At 41.4% G+C, this 14,232-nt stretch overlaps 1 protein-coding gene across 2 annotated transcripts; it reads left to right on the top strand.

Moving 5' to 3' along the window:
• The first annotated feature begins 1,502 nt into the window (after positions 1-1,502).
• Positions 1,503-12,719, top strand: HS3ST1 (heparan sulfate-glucosamine 3-sulfotransferase 1). Of its 2 annotated transcripts, none has more exons than XM_054391467.1 (2): positions 1,503-1,536; positions 9,994-12,719. In XM_054391467.1, the coding sequence occupies exon 2, from the start codon at positions 10,122-10,124 to the stop codon at positions 11,082-11,084; it is 963 nt and encodes a 320-aa protein (XP_054247442.1). In that variant the 5' UTR covers positions 1,503-1,536; positions 9,994-10,121; the 3' UTR covers positions 11,085-12,719. The 2 variants fall into 2 exon arrangements, with proteins under 2 accessions (XP_054247442.1, XP_054247443.1); XM_054391468.1 differs by lacking the exon at positions 1,503-1,536 and adding an exon at positions 1,561-1,584.
• Positions 12,720-14,232: the final 1,513 nt, after the last annotated feature.

Genomic DNA, 14,232 nt, shown 5'->3' with positions numbered 1-14,232 from the left:
AAGTGCTGACCTGTGATTAACTAAGTCACCTCTTCAGGCAAAGGGTACTAAAACCTGTGTACAAACAGTGCTAATCCACTTTCTTTGGGAACACTCCTCCTCTTTCAGATCTGTCAATGAAACGCCCAGACTGTGGTGGAGCTAAACAGATCAAAATCAACCCAGTCTCTTTTAGGGGAGGGCTGGTTTGCTTTGATTTGGTTGGCTTTTTTGTTGTTGCTGTTGTGTTTGAGCCTGGTTTTCACTCCCAGTAAATTTCCAGAGTTTGGCTGTTGGAATAATAGGTGAAGATGCAGTATGTTAATGTTGCCTTTAATGCATTTTATCTTGAAAACAAACAAACAAACAACAAAATAAAGCAAACAAACCCATAGATCAGTTTTTATTTCAATAAATAAACCCTATCACTTACAATAAATTCCCAGACAGCCTTTCCCAGGCTGCTCTTAGAATTTTACAGAATGACAGAACAGTGGGGCTTGGAAGAGACCTCTGAAGATCACCTAGTCTGAATCTTTGCTAAAGCTCTATCACTTAGAGTGTATCACCCACAATTACATCCAGGCAGGTTTTGAATGCCTCCATAGATAAGATTCCACCACCACTCCAAGCAGCCTGTTCCAATGTTCTGCCACGCTCAAAATGAAATTTTTTTCCTGTCTTCCAGTTTGTGTCCACTGTCCCTTGTCCTGTCACTGGACACTGCTAAGAGTCTGGATCCATCATCATTACATCCATCCTTTAGATATGTATAAGCATTAATGAGATTCCTTCAGTCTCCTCTTCCACAGGCTAAAAATCTCAGCCTCGCCTCGTAAGGTAGATGTTCTAGTTCCCTCACCATCTCAGTGGCTCTCTGCTGAGCTCTCACCATTTCATCTCTTTCACTCTACACATCCATGCTGCTTTTAAATTCTTGTGGCTGAACAAAAAGCTTTTCAGGGGGAGAAAAATCACAGAATCACGGAAACACAGAATGTTAGGGGTTGGAAGGGACCTCAAGAGATCTTTTAGTCCAACTCCCCTGTCAGAGCAGACCACCTTGTAAAGTCCAGCAAACATAAACAGAAGTAAACACAAGCACTATCAGTCTTTCACTCACACGACCTCGCCTAGGTGTTATTTTTGGAGGTACAGGAAGGAGGCAATCAATCAGGCGGAGGCAGGAGCGTCGGTTTCTGTAGTTAGCAATTTATTCCCTGACGCCTGTAACGTTTTTTGCCTGAATTACTGTTGTACACACGCCGGTGTGCACCGAGGCCTCGCCGCCCGGGCTCGGGCCGCCTCCCTCACCTCACGCCGGGCCGGGCGGGGCCTGGCCGTGACGCGACGCGGGGCGGGGCTGCACAAACAAGCTGGCGCCGGGCGCCGACTGCGCCGCGTCCAGGCGGGCGAGAAGCGGGCGAGAGGCGAGCGGCAGCGGGCGCTCGCTCGCTTCCCGCACACCGCCGCCGGGAGCGCTTCCCCCGGCTCCGCTGCCGCGGGCGCCCATGGAACAGCGGGGCGGGCGCTGCCCCACGGCTCCGCGTCCCGGCGGTGAGTGCTGCGCGATGCGGAGGTGCTTCGGGTGCCGGCAGGGGAGCGGTAGGTGCTGGTCGCAGGAAGTTTGGGGTGGAAGCCGGTGCGCTGCCGCCCTCCCCACCAACGGTACAGAGGTGCTGGCTCGCGGTGCTGCCGCCCACCTCTGTGCCCGGCACCTGCTGCCAGCAGGTGGGAGAGCCCCGCGTCTGCGGGAGGCGAGCTGCGCTGCGGGGCTGAGCAGCGTGTCCGGCTGCCCGGGACAGATCTGTCATAAGGTACAGACCTGCCACGGCCCCGGGAGGGACGCGGGACAAGTGACCTCGCACCCGCCTCACTCTCCGAGTCGGACTCTCGGAGGCATCTCGGTCGGGAGATAAAAGAAGGGAGACGGGGAAAGAAGCGGCCGGCAGCACCTGCGCTATAGGTGTGTTCAGGTTTGTCCCCTGGGCACTTTGCCTCCTTGCTTCCCGTGTGGCTAAATACAATGGGATGTAATGCCAGTGGAAGGGGGTGGCACAGGGCTAGTGCCTGCCAGCAGAGCAACTTGCAAAAGACATCTGAGCATCTCTGGTCCGTTCCCACGCTGGGCGCTGGAGCCGGCTGGACGCAGCGTGCAGAGCTGGAGCCTGGCAAGCGGCGCAGGGCTGGAGGGCAGAGCGGTCTGCAGGCTGGCAGGAGAGCGCGAACCTTAACTCGAGCTTGGTTCTCATTTGAAGGACCTGCTCCTTAGAACAGTACCGGAAGGCTTGGTTACTGCCATTCTCAGGATGTTTTTCATGGATTAGGGTGTAGAGGTTCAAATATTTAGGGTGCAAAAGGATGCCAGGAGGGAGGGATGGCAGTCCTCAGCTGGAAGAGTTCTGGTTTGGACTTGTCTTCCAGCCATTGGAAAGATCAGGAAAGGGCACAGGCAGGTTGACTGGGAATTAAAAAAATAAGAGCATCTCTGTGTTAGGCTGGGGGCTTACCCTCTTCCAAGATTGTACCTTTCTGGATGCTGGGGAGGAAAAAATTTATCTGGGAAGTTGTAAGAATACCAGGCTTGAATGCCATGGGGATGGAGTGTCTGCAGGTATCACCCTTCTGGCACAAGAGACCTATTCATTGCCAACTCCCACTGCAGTATATATGGCAAGTGAAGCATTTAGGAGAACAGGTTCCATTCAGTATATGTTGTCTAGCTATCAAACTTAATATGTAAATATATATAAATATAATAACTGTTACCATTTCCACCTGCCAGCATTTCTTGCACTCTTTGAACAAGTGCATTTCCCTTATTGCTCAGACATGAGCACCTATCAGTAAGAGCATAGTTACTGACAGCAGCTCTTGCATATCCACCCTTTTAGTACCCACCCTGTTTTGTTTTGTTGTTTTCTTTCTGGAAAATACATAGCCAAAGGAATGCCTCCAGTAGGTCAGCAGCAAGATTATGCATCTTAAGGAAAGAGACCTGCTGCAGTGGAGAGGCAATAATTTGACAGAGCAAATTCTGACCCCAGCATTGCCAGGTGCCAGTCTGTGTTCCCTCTTTGTCAGGGTACTACTTTAGTTATTCTGAATTAACCATATGCTTCCACAGACATCACATAAAAAACAAGTGGGTGGAAAACAGTTTTCCAATTCATATGTATTCCAATATATATGCATGTATAGATATGTATAACTCTTCTGCTTTTCATTAGAGGAAACCAGAAATGTTTTTAATAGCCTGACAAGCATGGGTCTCCCCCTGCCCTCTTCTAGAAATGCCACTTAGAGCCAAGAAGCTATCAGAGACCAAAAATATGTCAAGCTGGTAGATTTTCATGAAAAGTTTTGTTAATTAGCAGAAAGAAAACAGAATATGCCTGGGGAGTCCAAAGTGGAAGATCCCTCTGGGTCACCTCACTTCTCACTCTAGAGCATAAGGGTTCCCTCCAGGTCACCATGTAGTGCTTCACTTAGTAAATTGATTGGTTTAGCTAAGTCTAATACAGTGATGACCTCATCAGTGTACACTCTGCTCCAGTATTATTCTGAAGGCAGGAGAGTAGAAGATACAGAAATCAGCTTGGAAGATGAACTAAAAGATCATTTGGAGGTTTGGGGTTTTTGGTTTTCTATTGTTGTTTTAAATGTCTTACTGGTATTTAAATTGGGGCCCTCAGCTACAGAGAGTGGTAAGGAATTGCTTGGCAGGGGGAAGGAAAACGAGACTGCTTCATCTGCCGAGTTCTCTTCTTCAATACATCTAGTTAAGGTGAGCCTTTGTACAGAAAGGGAGCAAGACAGAACACAGCTATCCTTTCACAGAGGTTGTTTTCTTGGGGACAGCTTTGATGAACTAGGAAGCAACTCTATTAACTGTGCAATAGATTTCTGCTTCTTAATTAGAATGTGACCCATTTTACTTGGGAAGTGGGGTGGGAAGTAATTTCTGGATTTTTAGCTGAGCATTTGGGTTTATGGGGGGATAGAGAAAACAGTGATGCAGTGTGTCCTTTCTCTTTATGAAAAAGAAAGGTTTTACAGGTATTAAAAAATTGCTAGAAGGTGGCAGGGAGATTCCATAGTAGCATTGAGTACAAAAATATCTGTGCATCCTGAGCTTTTCAAGTTTATTTTTATTCTGCTTTAATGTCCCATTTTATTTTTACCTGCATGAGGTCCTCTGAAATCTAGGGTATTCTCTCTTCTAAAATTTTTTATGATCTCATGGCATGAAAGATTGTAATGTTCCCTTCTGACCTTAAGAAAAAAAGTGCATGTTATATATAACTACAGTCTATTATAAATTTGCTGCTTTATTGCTCACACTGGAGCTGAACTGCTTCTTTAAAAGTCATGAACTGGTGACCTAGCTAATTTGTATAAACTGTATTTATCACAGCAGGTGCAGAAACATAGCAGGTTTCAGCCAAAAATACTTCCTACCAAGTCAGCCTTTCTCAGCTTGTTAAGTTCCCCTAAACAAAATTTAGAGTCTTTTTAGAGCATGTTTCTGAAGTCTTAAAATGATATATAGTCTGAAATTATGGTTGGATTTCTTAACATGCTAACTATAAAACTTAAAGCCATAGTTTAATATCTATTGGTTGGGCAGCATTTTTTAATCTAATTTAGGAAATGTACCTAGACAATATCATTTAGGCACTGTAATACAAATTCATACAGTTATTTATCTTTTTACCTCCCCTCTTAATGCACGGATTACTTTTTTGTATATCATGAGGTGATCAATAGTTTATGCCCTTAGATATTTATGGCTTCAGTAGTATGTAGTTCTATTTAATTTAATACACTTTTCTGTGTAGCACTCACTAAAGTAGGCAATTGCTTCTAGTTGATTACTGGAAACCAGAATTTCAGCATTTCATTGGCACATGTTGTATAAAACTTTTGTTAAAATACGGTTTTTAAAAAGGAGGGAAGCATTTCTTCATGAAGATGGCATTGTGAGATGGTTTAATAGATGAAAAAAAAAAGCAAAATGCAGAATACATTTCCAAGGAAAAGTGTTTCATAAACTAGGTCAGATTTTTAACCAAAAAAAGAAAAATTGTTCCCTTTCCTTTTCTGCTCTTGACTTTGCTTTAAGTGCTAGCTGTACTAGAGAGTCTTACACTAACTGGGTACAAAGTGTCACTCGAAAGAGCTCATATAAACAACTAAGGAGTATATCCTATGGCAGACACAATCTGTTCTTGGAGGATGGGAACGCACACTGTTCATATCAATGAGTTCTTGAAGAGTTACAAGTATGCTACCATTGATCTTGTTCAGTTTTATTAAACACATCATGGAATACAAATGCTCAGATCACAGACTTTTCATCACTTTAGAAAGTTGTTTGTGGAGTTGGTTAGCTCAGGTATGGATTTTTACCTTTTTTTTTTAGCTGCAGTATGAGGCCAGCATAGTGGATTTGTGGGCTGCATTGTGTATCTAGTTTGAACCAGCAATGTTAGTCTTATATTTTGCAGTATTGACTGCCCAAATAGGTGTGGTCCACAAACTGTCTTGAGGTTCTATCACATCTGCAAAGCTAAATATACCTCAGAAGAACAGAATGTCTCCCTCAGATTTTCAGCTCTAATCTCCCTCTAGAGTTGGACTTTAGCAACTGATCTATGGTTCTCATTCAGGCCAGACTCTTTTTTTTTTTTTTTTTTAGATGACTCAGTTTTTTAGATGCCTCAGAAAAGATCTCTCCCGTTAAGAGCTTCAGTTCTCCAAGGAGAGAAAGTGAGGGCATCTGAAGTTTAACCTGATCATCTTCAGTCCCTAGAGACATAAAACCACCTGCACATTCATGGAAAGGATGTGGTCTTCCCTCTCCTTGACACTGTCCTGGTAGTAACTTGTCCATTAGCTCTGCTAAACCTCTCAATATGTTTCTGTGGGATTTTTTTGGTGAAGTATCCCCCAGTCAGATTTGCCAGCAGACTCTACCTGATGCTTGATGACTGCCCTACAGGCACTCCTTATGTTCCCTCCTACCTGCTTTGACAGCTGACTCAAAAGTTCTTATGAAAGTCCATATCTAAATCCAGCCCCATCCCATCCTCACCAAAAATGACATCCAGTCCACGTAAAAGCTGCCTTATTTTGTTAATGACAATTAAACAAACAATTACATAATCTGGGGAATTCAGGACATGCTGCTGAGTGAAGATAAACACACCAAAGCATTAAAATAATGTGGTGATGTGGTAAGAGATAGTCAGAAGTTGTAAAATAGTGACACATGTTTCAAAGAGCACTGTAATGTGCTCAAAACCCAATGAACCACAGCATCTCTGGCCCTCATACTGCATTTACTGAGAAAGGCTTCCATTTATTTCCATGTTACTATTACTTTGGAAGAGGTTTTACTTGTGAAAGCTGATTTGATTGGCAATGCCCATGTTGAATCTTGTTGAATAAATAGGACAGCACATTTTGCTAATTAATTGGAGAAAGCTGAGGAAAAGATTAAACAAAAGCAATCAGACTTTTTGAAAAGTCGTGGTGTAATCTTCAAAGCACCATTTAACATAAACTGTATTTCTTTTACCAACCTGCTCATTTATTTGTAGCAAATACAATAGTAATGACTGTCAGTTGAATTTTTATACTAATCTGGAGTACAAAGTCATTGAGCGAAGTCATATATGCTGTGCATGACTTGTGGAGACATTGAAGAGAATTCTTAAAGCACAGAAGTAATTTGCCAGAGTGGCTGCTATAAACTCTTCAGTGAATACTAGTTATTGTTGAAACAATTTTTCAGACCCATGAATTACAAAGCTATGGAATACACATTTTCATCATTTTATATAAACTGCTATAATTCTAGCCATCAAACTGCAGATCTGCCTGAAGTGTTGAAGAGGACATAAGACAAGAAAGCTGAATGACAACCAGTTTATATGCTGGTTTATTCCTGGACACTGCTTTGCCCACACAACATATGTTTTGTGCTGAATTTAGAAGCACACTCATGTCTATTGTGTTGTGTTAGTCTAACACAACAACAACAGAATTATCCAGATATCAAACCTATACAGTTTGAGAGAAACAAAAGAATGGTAAGAAAAGGCAGACAAAGCTTTACTGCTTGCAAGCAAAACGACAATGCTTCTTGGTACTTTGATTGGCATAAGCACTGATATGGTTCATTGGGCGTGCATAAAGCCAGTAAATGCTACAGATAGTGTAGCAGTCTTCTGCAGTGCAAGAGCGCCTGATGCACACCTGAACAAATAGTTGGGGAGGAACAATAAAATTCTGTATCTGAAACAGGAGATACTCCCATGTTATTCTGAGGTCTTAGGTTGCAACAGAAAACGGTTTTGTTTACTTAAGAATAGCAATCCCCCAAAAATGTGAGTTAAGAATGAGAAGGGACTAAGGAAGAGCTCCACTGAGGCTCAAAAAGTTGAATTGGAGGACCTTGGTACTACACCTGTAATATCCTACAAATCTGTTTTGAAAGAGCAATGCCAGCGAAAACAAGAGTAGAGCTACAGTGAAGGGACCTTGCTGTGTCTTTCATTTCCTCCAAATATGCTCATGCTGCATGGACACAGGAAGGCTTGGATAAAAAAAGTTAAGAACTGAGTAGTATGCAAAGTATGAATTAAAAATGAGCAGTCCCAATGAACTGCCATGTATAGCTTCTTTTAAAATATACAACAAATCCCTTTGGTGTGGTGTCACTAGCGTTTGAGACCAGCAGCTAGATGTTAATCTTACCAGAGACAACTTATTGCAGTATGTAGCAATGAGCATAGCATAATTCAGTCTAACTGCTAAGAAACAGAGTTCCTACCATTGAGTTTAACTTAACTCCTTGCAACAACAGTTCAACCTGTTTCTGACTGGAATCCTATTATGCTTTTCCAGTAAGGTGTTAAGACAACTCCTCAGGCTAACTATTTCTGGAGCTTGTGATTCTTAAAATATACTGTGAAGTAAGTGGCTGTCCCTTTAATCTGTGACCTTAAAATTCAGCAAGAGTTGGTATTTTGTTGCTATTACGTACTGAGCTTCCTATCAATCCCTGAGCCAGTTTGGCTGGTGCTGTACCATTTTCTTCCATTGCTGCTGGATATGGTGACAGCAGAGATCAGTGGGGACACCCAATATGAATTTACCTTTATGGAATTGTCTGTCACCAAATGACCCACCATCACTCAGTTAAGATTATTTCTTGTTGGAACTGAAGCAGATTAAGCTTTGAAAGATTAACAGGAATGGTTAGGCCAGGGAGAGAGGAAAATTAGTGACAACAGCCAAACTGGAGCTCTTTCACCCAGATAAAACTTAACAGTCACCAAAATGGAAGAACAATAAATTCTACTGCAAAGTTGCCTCACATCAGATGTCATAGGACAGCCCTAAGCATGACCTTCTAAGACAAGGCCTGTCCATGGTCTGAAAGCCTGCCAGGCATACAGGGAAGCACCCACTTCTGACTTCACATCTATCAAGACAGTTTCCTCCCAACCTTGATTTCTGTTTCCTAACAATATCGCTACCTTCTAGCCCTCTTAAGGTATTTAGAAAAAAAGGAAAGCATAAAAATAATAATCTGTAGCAAACATCAGGAAGCAAAACTGCACCATTCAGGATGGAGTCATGACCTCTGTAACTGCAAAGCTATCAAACAGTACTTTCTAGATCACTTAGAAACACATCATTAGTCCTTGTCACACTGGGACTTAGTTTATTGTGGAAAAGTCATTAGTTTCTTTTCAGGTGCTCTGGAGACTTTCCAAAACCTAGACTTGCCTTTCCTTAGGTTGTTCATATGTAATTTCATATTTCAGCCCTTGTTAGCCGGTACAGTACACACTGTTCTAAGCTTAAATTCATAATTACAATAGCCTACTAAAGCAAAGCACTCAGGTGCTCTGCCGTCATGGCTTCCACTTCTAAAGGGAGTTACACAATACCAAAATCATACTTAAACCAGCCCTCCACTGAGATTGCAAAGTCTTTGGAAGGCACCTTAATATAAGGAGCTTTTATACATAGTCTACATGACAACCTAACAGCTATGCCACGTGTGAGGCCATTAAGATTTCACTTCAGACACTGCATTAAAAACATCCTGACCTTTAGATGGAATTCAGTGGTGCTGTTTAGTAGTCTTCTGGTAAAGTGTAGAGTTGTTTGCATCACAACAACTTGCTGGCTAACTCCAAATGACCTTCACAAGTATCCATTCTGTGTTTTCTTTCCCGAGTATCACGACTGGAACCGCAGCTCTTTCAGCATTTTGTTGATGCAGCAATGCTGTAGGTTGTGGTTTCATCACTGTACCTTTCTGCAGGGCCAGAGCATGTACCACCTGACTCTATGCTTAGAAATTCTAAGCACAAAGTAAATGTTAACTTCACTTAAAAATGACACAAAACTTCAACTATTTCTTGATCTGCTACTCAGAGCTATTCCTAACTTCTTCCTAGGAGAACTTTACCTTCCCACAGTCAGGCAGCTCTATCTAAATTACATCAGCCTCTTTCCCAGGAGGCTTTACTTCAAAGGTTGCTGTCGTATGGTCCTTTAGGAGGCTGCAACTCCCACAAGATCCTCAGCTTTTAGGAATGCTCTTTTGGTCCAGTCCATACCTTTTCCTTTTTATGTTTTGTTTCTAAGATAAGCCTGCTCTTGCAATAAAAAAACCCACTTAATTCTCTTGTGATCATGGCTCAACTCCAATAAAATCAGATTTTAAAAAATAATAAAAAAATAATACTCTGGATGAATCTTGGGTGCAACAGAAAGCTTCAGATGATTGGAAATCATTTTCCCATGGCATCATTGTATGTGCTTGTCTTTTGTGGAATTTAATTATACCAAATGATCTATGAGCCTAGAGTTGGGAAAGCTAAAGAAGTTTTTTCAGTTGTGAAAAGCAAAAGATTCTTGCAGTGTGGCTTTAGCGGTGACAAGTCTGAGTATGAAATAACATGCTGCTTTTTCTTTTCCCTCTTTCAGCAAAGTTTCTCTTTGAGAAATACACATCCACTCAGCAAAACAAAAACAGCTCTTAAAGGTTGTTCTCGGTGGAAATCACTCTATGCCCCATTACCTGCTTGAGTGAAACCAGACTAAGAACTTCTGTCATGGCAGCTTTTCTGCTGGGAGCTGTGTTGCTTATTGTTCAACCTCAGATAGTGCCTTCCAGACCGGCTATAAATTCGAAGGCTGAGACTTCTTCTCAGCCTATTCAGAGAGAGCTTTTAAAGAAAACTTCTCCAAAAAATGACTTCAAGGAAAACATTAATTCTAATGGATCATGCCAGCAGCTGCCACAGACTATCATCATTGGAGTGAGAAAAGGTGGAACAAGAGCTTTGTTGGAGATGTTGAGTCTCCATCCAGATATTGCAGCAGCAGAAAGTGAAGTTCACTTCTTTGACTGGGAAGATCATTACAGAAATGGATTGCAGTGGTATATTAATCAAATGCCATTCTCTTATCCCCATCAGATCACCGTGGAAAAAACTCCAGCATATTTCACATCACCTAAAGTGCCTGAAAGAGTTTATAACATGAACCAATCAATGAGACTACTCCTTATTCTAAGAGACCCAAGCGAGAGAGTACTATCAGATTACACCCAAGTGTTCTACAATCACATGCAGAAGCACAAGCCCTACCCATCCATCGAACAATTCCTGATTAAAGATGGTGAACTCAATGTGGACTACAAGGCAATAAACAGAAGCTTATACTACAGTCACATGCAAAACTGGCTGAAGTACTTTCCTCTTGACCATATCCACATTGTAGATGGGGATAAACTAATCAAAGACCCTTTCCCAGAAATAGAGAAGGTAGAGAGATTTTTGAAGTTGTCGCCGCAGATAAACGCTTCAAACTTTTACTTCAATAAAACTAAAGGCTTCTACTGCCTGAGGGACAGTGGTAGAGAGAGGTGTTTACACGAGTCAAAAGGACGAGCACACCCACAGGTAGATACCTGGTTACTCCAGAAACTCCATGAATATTTCCACGAACCTAACAAGAAATTCTTTGAGCTCGTGGGCAGAACATTTGACTGGCACTCATTTGTGGCGAGTTAGTGGTGAGACTCAGAACTTATGTTCCAGTGTACATTTAGAAATTTTACAAAAGGGCATTTAAGCTATAATTTATTTGTAAAAATCCATAAATACTTCTGTACAGTATTAGATTCACAGTTGCCATATATACTAGTTATATTTTTCTACTTGTTAAATTTGAAAGCATTTTGTATTGTTTTTCATGGTTGTTAACATTGTGTATGATGTGTCTATATGAAAGAAACTAAATTATTTCACTGCAGAAGATGCTGTCTTGAGAATGCATTGTCTTTTTAATGAGTAAAGAATTCATTTCAGCAGAGCCCTTTGGAATTATTTGAATACATTGGCCTTTCTGTACTATTTTGGATTTTCTCCTCTAATTGCTAATGAATGTTCTAAACTATACGTTCCCTTTTTTTTTCTTGCTTTAAAATGAGGTTTAATAATTTCTTTTTCACTTGAAAATATTGTTGTAGTTAGCAAATTGTTCCATCCTGCATCAGAGAAGTATTTCCTGGTAACATGGTGGTACTTATACATGTTGGGACATGCTCACCCACAGGACAATGGAAATCTGTGTGTAATATGGCACATTAATTGCTGTAGTTACCTTCATATTTACTGTTACAAGTGCTCCTCAAATTCTTTGGCAGTACAGTGCAGATTTCATGGCAGATTTTTTAAAGATTCTGTGGGGACCAACTCATAAAATCCAGCTAGCTGCAGAAATATGGTCAACCTGAAAACTTCCTACAGTCTTTGAATGTATATATGCTTCATAAAGGAGGAGGGTTGAGAGAAGAATTTAAGCAATATAGGGTCATTTTCAAGGTTGCTTATGACTGTTCCTACGTTTTATGGCATATTCATGCTTTGCCATCACTGAAAATGAACACTTGCATCAGAAAAATTAGTTGGTCTGCATTCCAATTAGCAACAACTTCAACCATATAAATGTTATCACACTTGTATCCCATTTAACGCTGTTTGCTATGAACTGAGCAGATGCTTCATGCAACTGAAAATTGCCCATGGACTACTACTCATTTAGTCTCCTTCCAAGAACCATAATGCCAAGTCTTCATTAGACATGTGTTGTGGGATTGACCCCAGTTCCAGGAACTTTTATGGTCTTCCATCTGCTAAAAATGGAAGTTAGATATTAGTACATTTGTAACAGTTACAGCTCTCCTTGTCTGCAGTAGTTATGATGTCTTATTAGCCATCAGTTTCTGGAGTTAAGAGTTTATCCTGTTTCCACACAAGGCTTACTATGGTACTTTCATTGTGAGCTCCTAATTTACATTTTATGATCTTGAGTTTAGCTGTTAAATGGGCAGTGGGCAACACCCTGTAAATTTGAACTTGTAACTGATGGTTACAATCCTTTATAAAATTTAAATGTAGATTTGGTTTTTTTTTTCTGGTGAGATGGTGCAAACTTGGGCGCTACCACAAGGTTCCATCTGGATGCAAATATCCTGTATTATGCTGTTTGCATGAAAATTTGCAGATGCTGTCCCTCTCTCTCCTACTCCTTGTGTACCTGCCCAAGCTGTATTCAGCCTCAGAGAGGTTGGTGGTGTTTTATAAAGCAGACCTTTGACAAAAGCCTACAATGAAATGGTATTGTACTCAATAAAATATTTTCTGAATTGCATCTTTCCTTTCTCTTTTCTTCATCAGTTTCCAAGACCAGAATTTAGATTCATCTTCAGTTTAGATTTCAGTTTAACGTTACTGAAAAATTTAGCTGTAGCCCAGTGAATTGATTGGAAAACATTCATTAGTTACTGGGTTGTGCCTGCATGGTCCCTTGCTGACCAAGAATATACCATAAAGAGGCAAAGCTTCTGGTGGCAATAATAAGTCTTACATGAGGCAGATGCCAAACCCAACAAGACTTTAGCACAGTCATGCTCCTGTTAAAGTTTTAGACAAGGGAACATCAGGAAGGTTGTGTGGAGTGGGGCACTCTTTTTTTTCCCTTTTTTTCTCTTCCCCCTACTAATGTGATCTCTGCAGGAGCCATCTGGACCTAGGGGCTTTTGTCCCAAATAAAAGGTTTCCTGCACCTTATTGTAGTCCCTACTTCACTAGTGCCATCCTACAGTCCAAACTAAGCCCAGCACATTCACTATCTTTTTGCTGGAAAAGGAAAATTATTCCCAGGGCATGTGGTCAAGAGCCAGAGCAGTAAGAAGGCAGGACTGCATCAAGTTCACCTGCAGAGGTTCATACAGGGCAGCACAGGGTTGAATTGTGTGTGCCAGGGTGATATTGACACCTGATGTTGGTACTGAGAATACTTCTAGACAGACATATACTGCTACTTGATACCAGTATCTTGCCTGTCACTCAACAAGACACATCTATATGTTCCCCCCTGCCCAATGTAGGTTGAGAAGTAGAGCATGAGCCATTGGGTCATTATTATGGTGTTAGTGCTAGGACCTCATAGCATATTCTCTGCAGGGTTAGGAGTTCACAGGACTCATGCCCTAAATTCAAAGGAGCTCAGAGTCTGTCATATCAAATGTGTACACCTTGTACAGGCATGGCATGACTGGACAGTACTTTATCCTGGAGGCTGCACACCTAGCTATGTGTCAACTATGATGACGGACAATAAATTACACTCACACTAATGTTAATATTTACCTGCTGTAGATGCCCTAAGTTCAAGAATTACAATACTTAAAACTAGGATTCCAAGTGTGTTTAACGAGCAGCATTCACTTTCCACACATTCATTACTGTATTGAAACATATTTGCTAGAGTATTTCTAAAGTGCTAAGCGACAACAAAAGCCAACAGCAGAAACTGAAGAGAAAATGAAAGAGGCTGAAGCACATTCCAACTGGGACTGCAGAAGCACTAATAGTGAGCTTTGAACTTACGCCATATCTGTTCATAAAAGAAAAGAAGAAAGTCCCTGGAAACCCCTTTCCAGTGTTATGCAATACAGGTGTTTATTTCTATAAAACTCTACCATCTCAGGTTTAAAGTACAACCACCTGAGTGTTGCTCCAGAGGTCTGTTTCCTCAGGGCAGCTAGCCAAGCCTATGATCACTTTTACAAACATAAAATAAACATACTTTATGGAAATTCAATGTCCAATCCAAAGTCTACTACTCCCCTTGAGTACAAGAAATGCCAATCAA

This window comes from Indicator indicator, chromosome 23 (genome assembly GCF_027791375.1).
Source record: "Indicator indicator isolate 239-I01 chromosome 23, UM_Iind_1.1, whole genome shotgun sequence".
Lineage (NCBI taxonomy): Eukaryota > Metazoa > Chordata > Aves > Piciformes > Indicatoridae > Indicator > Indicator indicator.
This window is presented reverse-complemented; position numbering and strand designations above follow the sequence as displayed.

Excerpts from the sequence above, each read along its gene's own strand:
- HS3ST1 (XM_054391467.1), top strand. The coding sequence starts at position 10,122 with ATGGCAGCTTTTCTGCTGGGAGCTGTGTTGCTTATTGTTCAACCTCAG.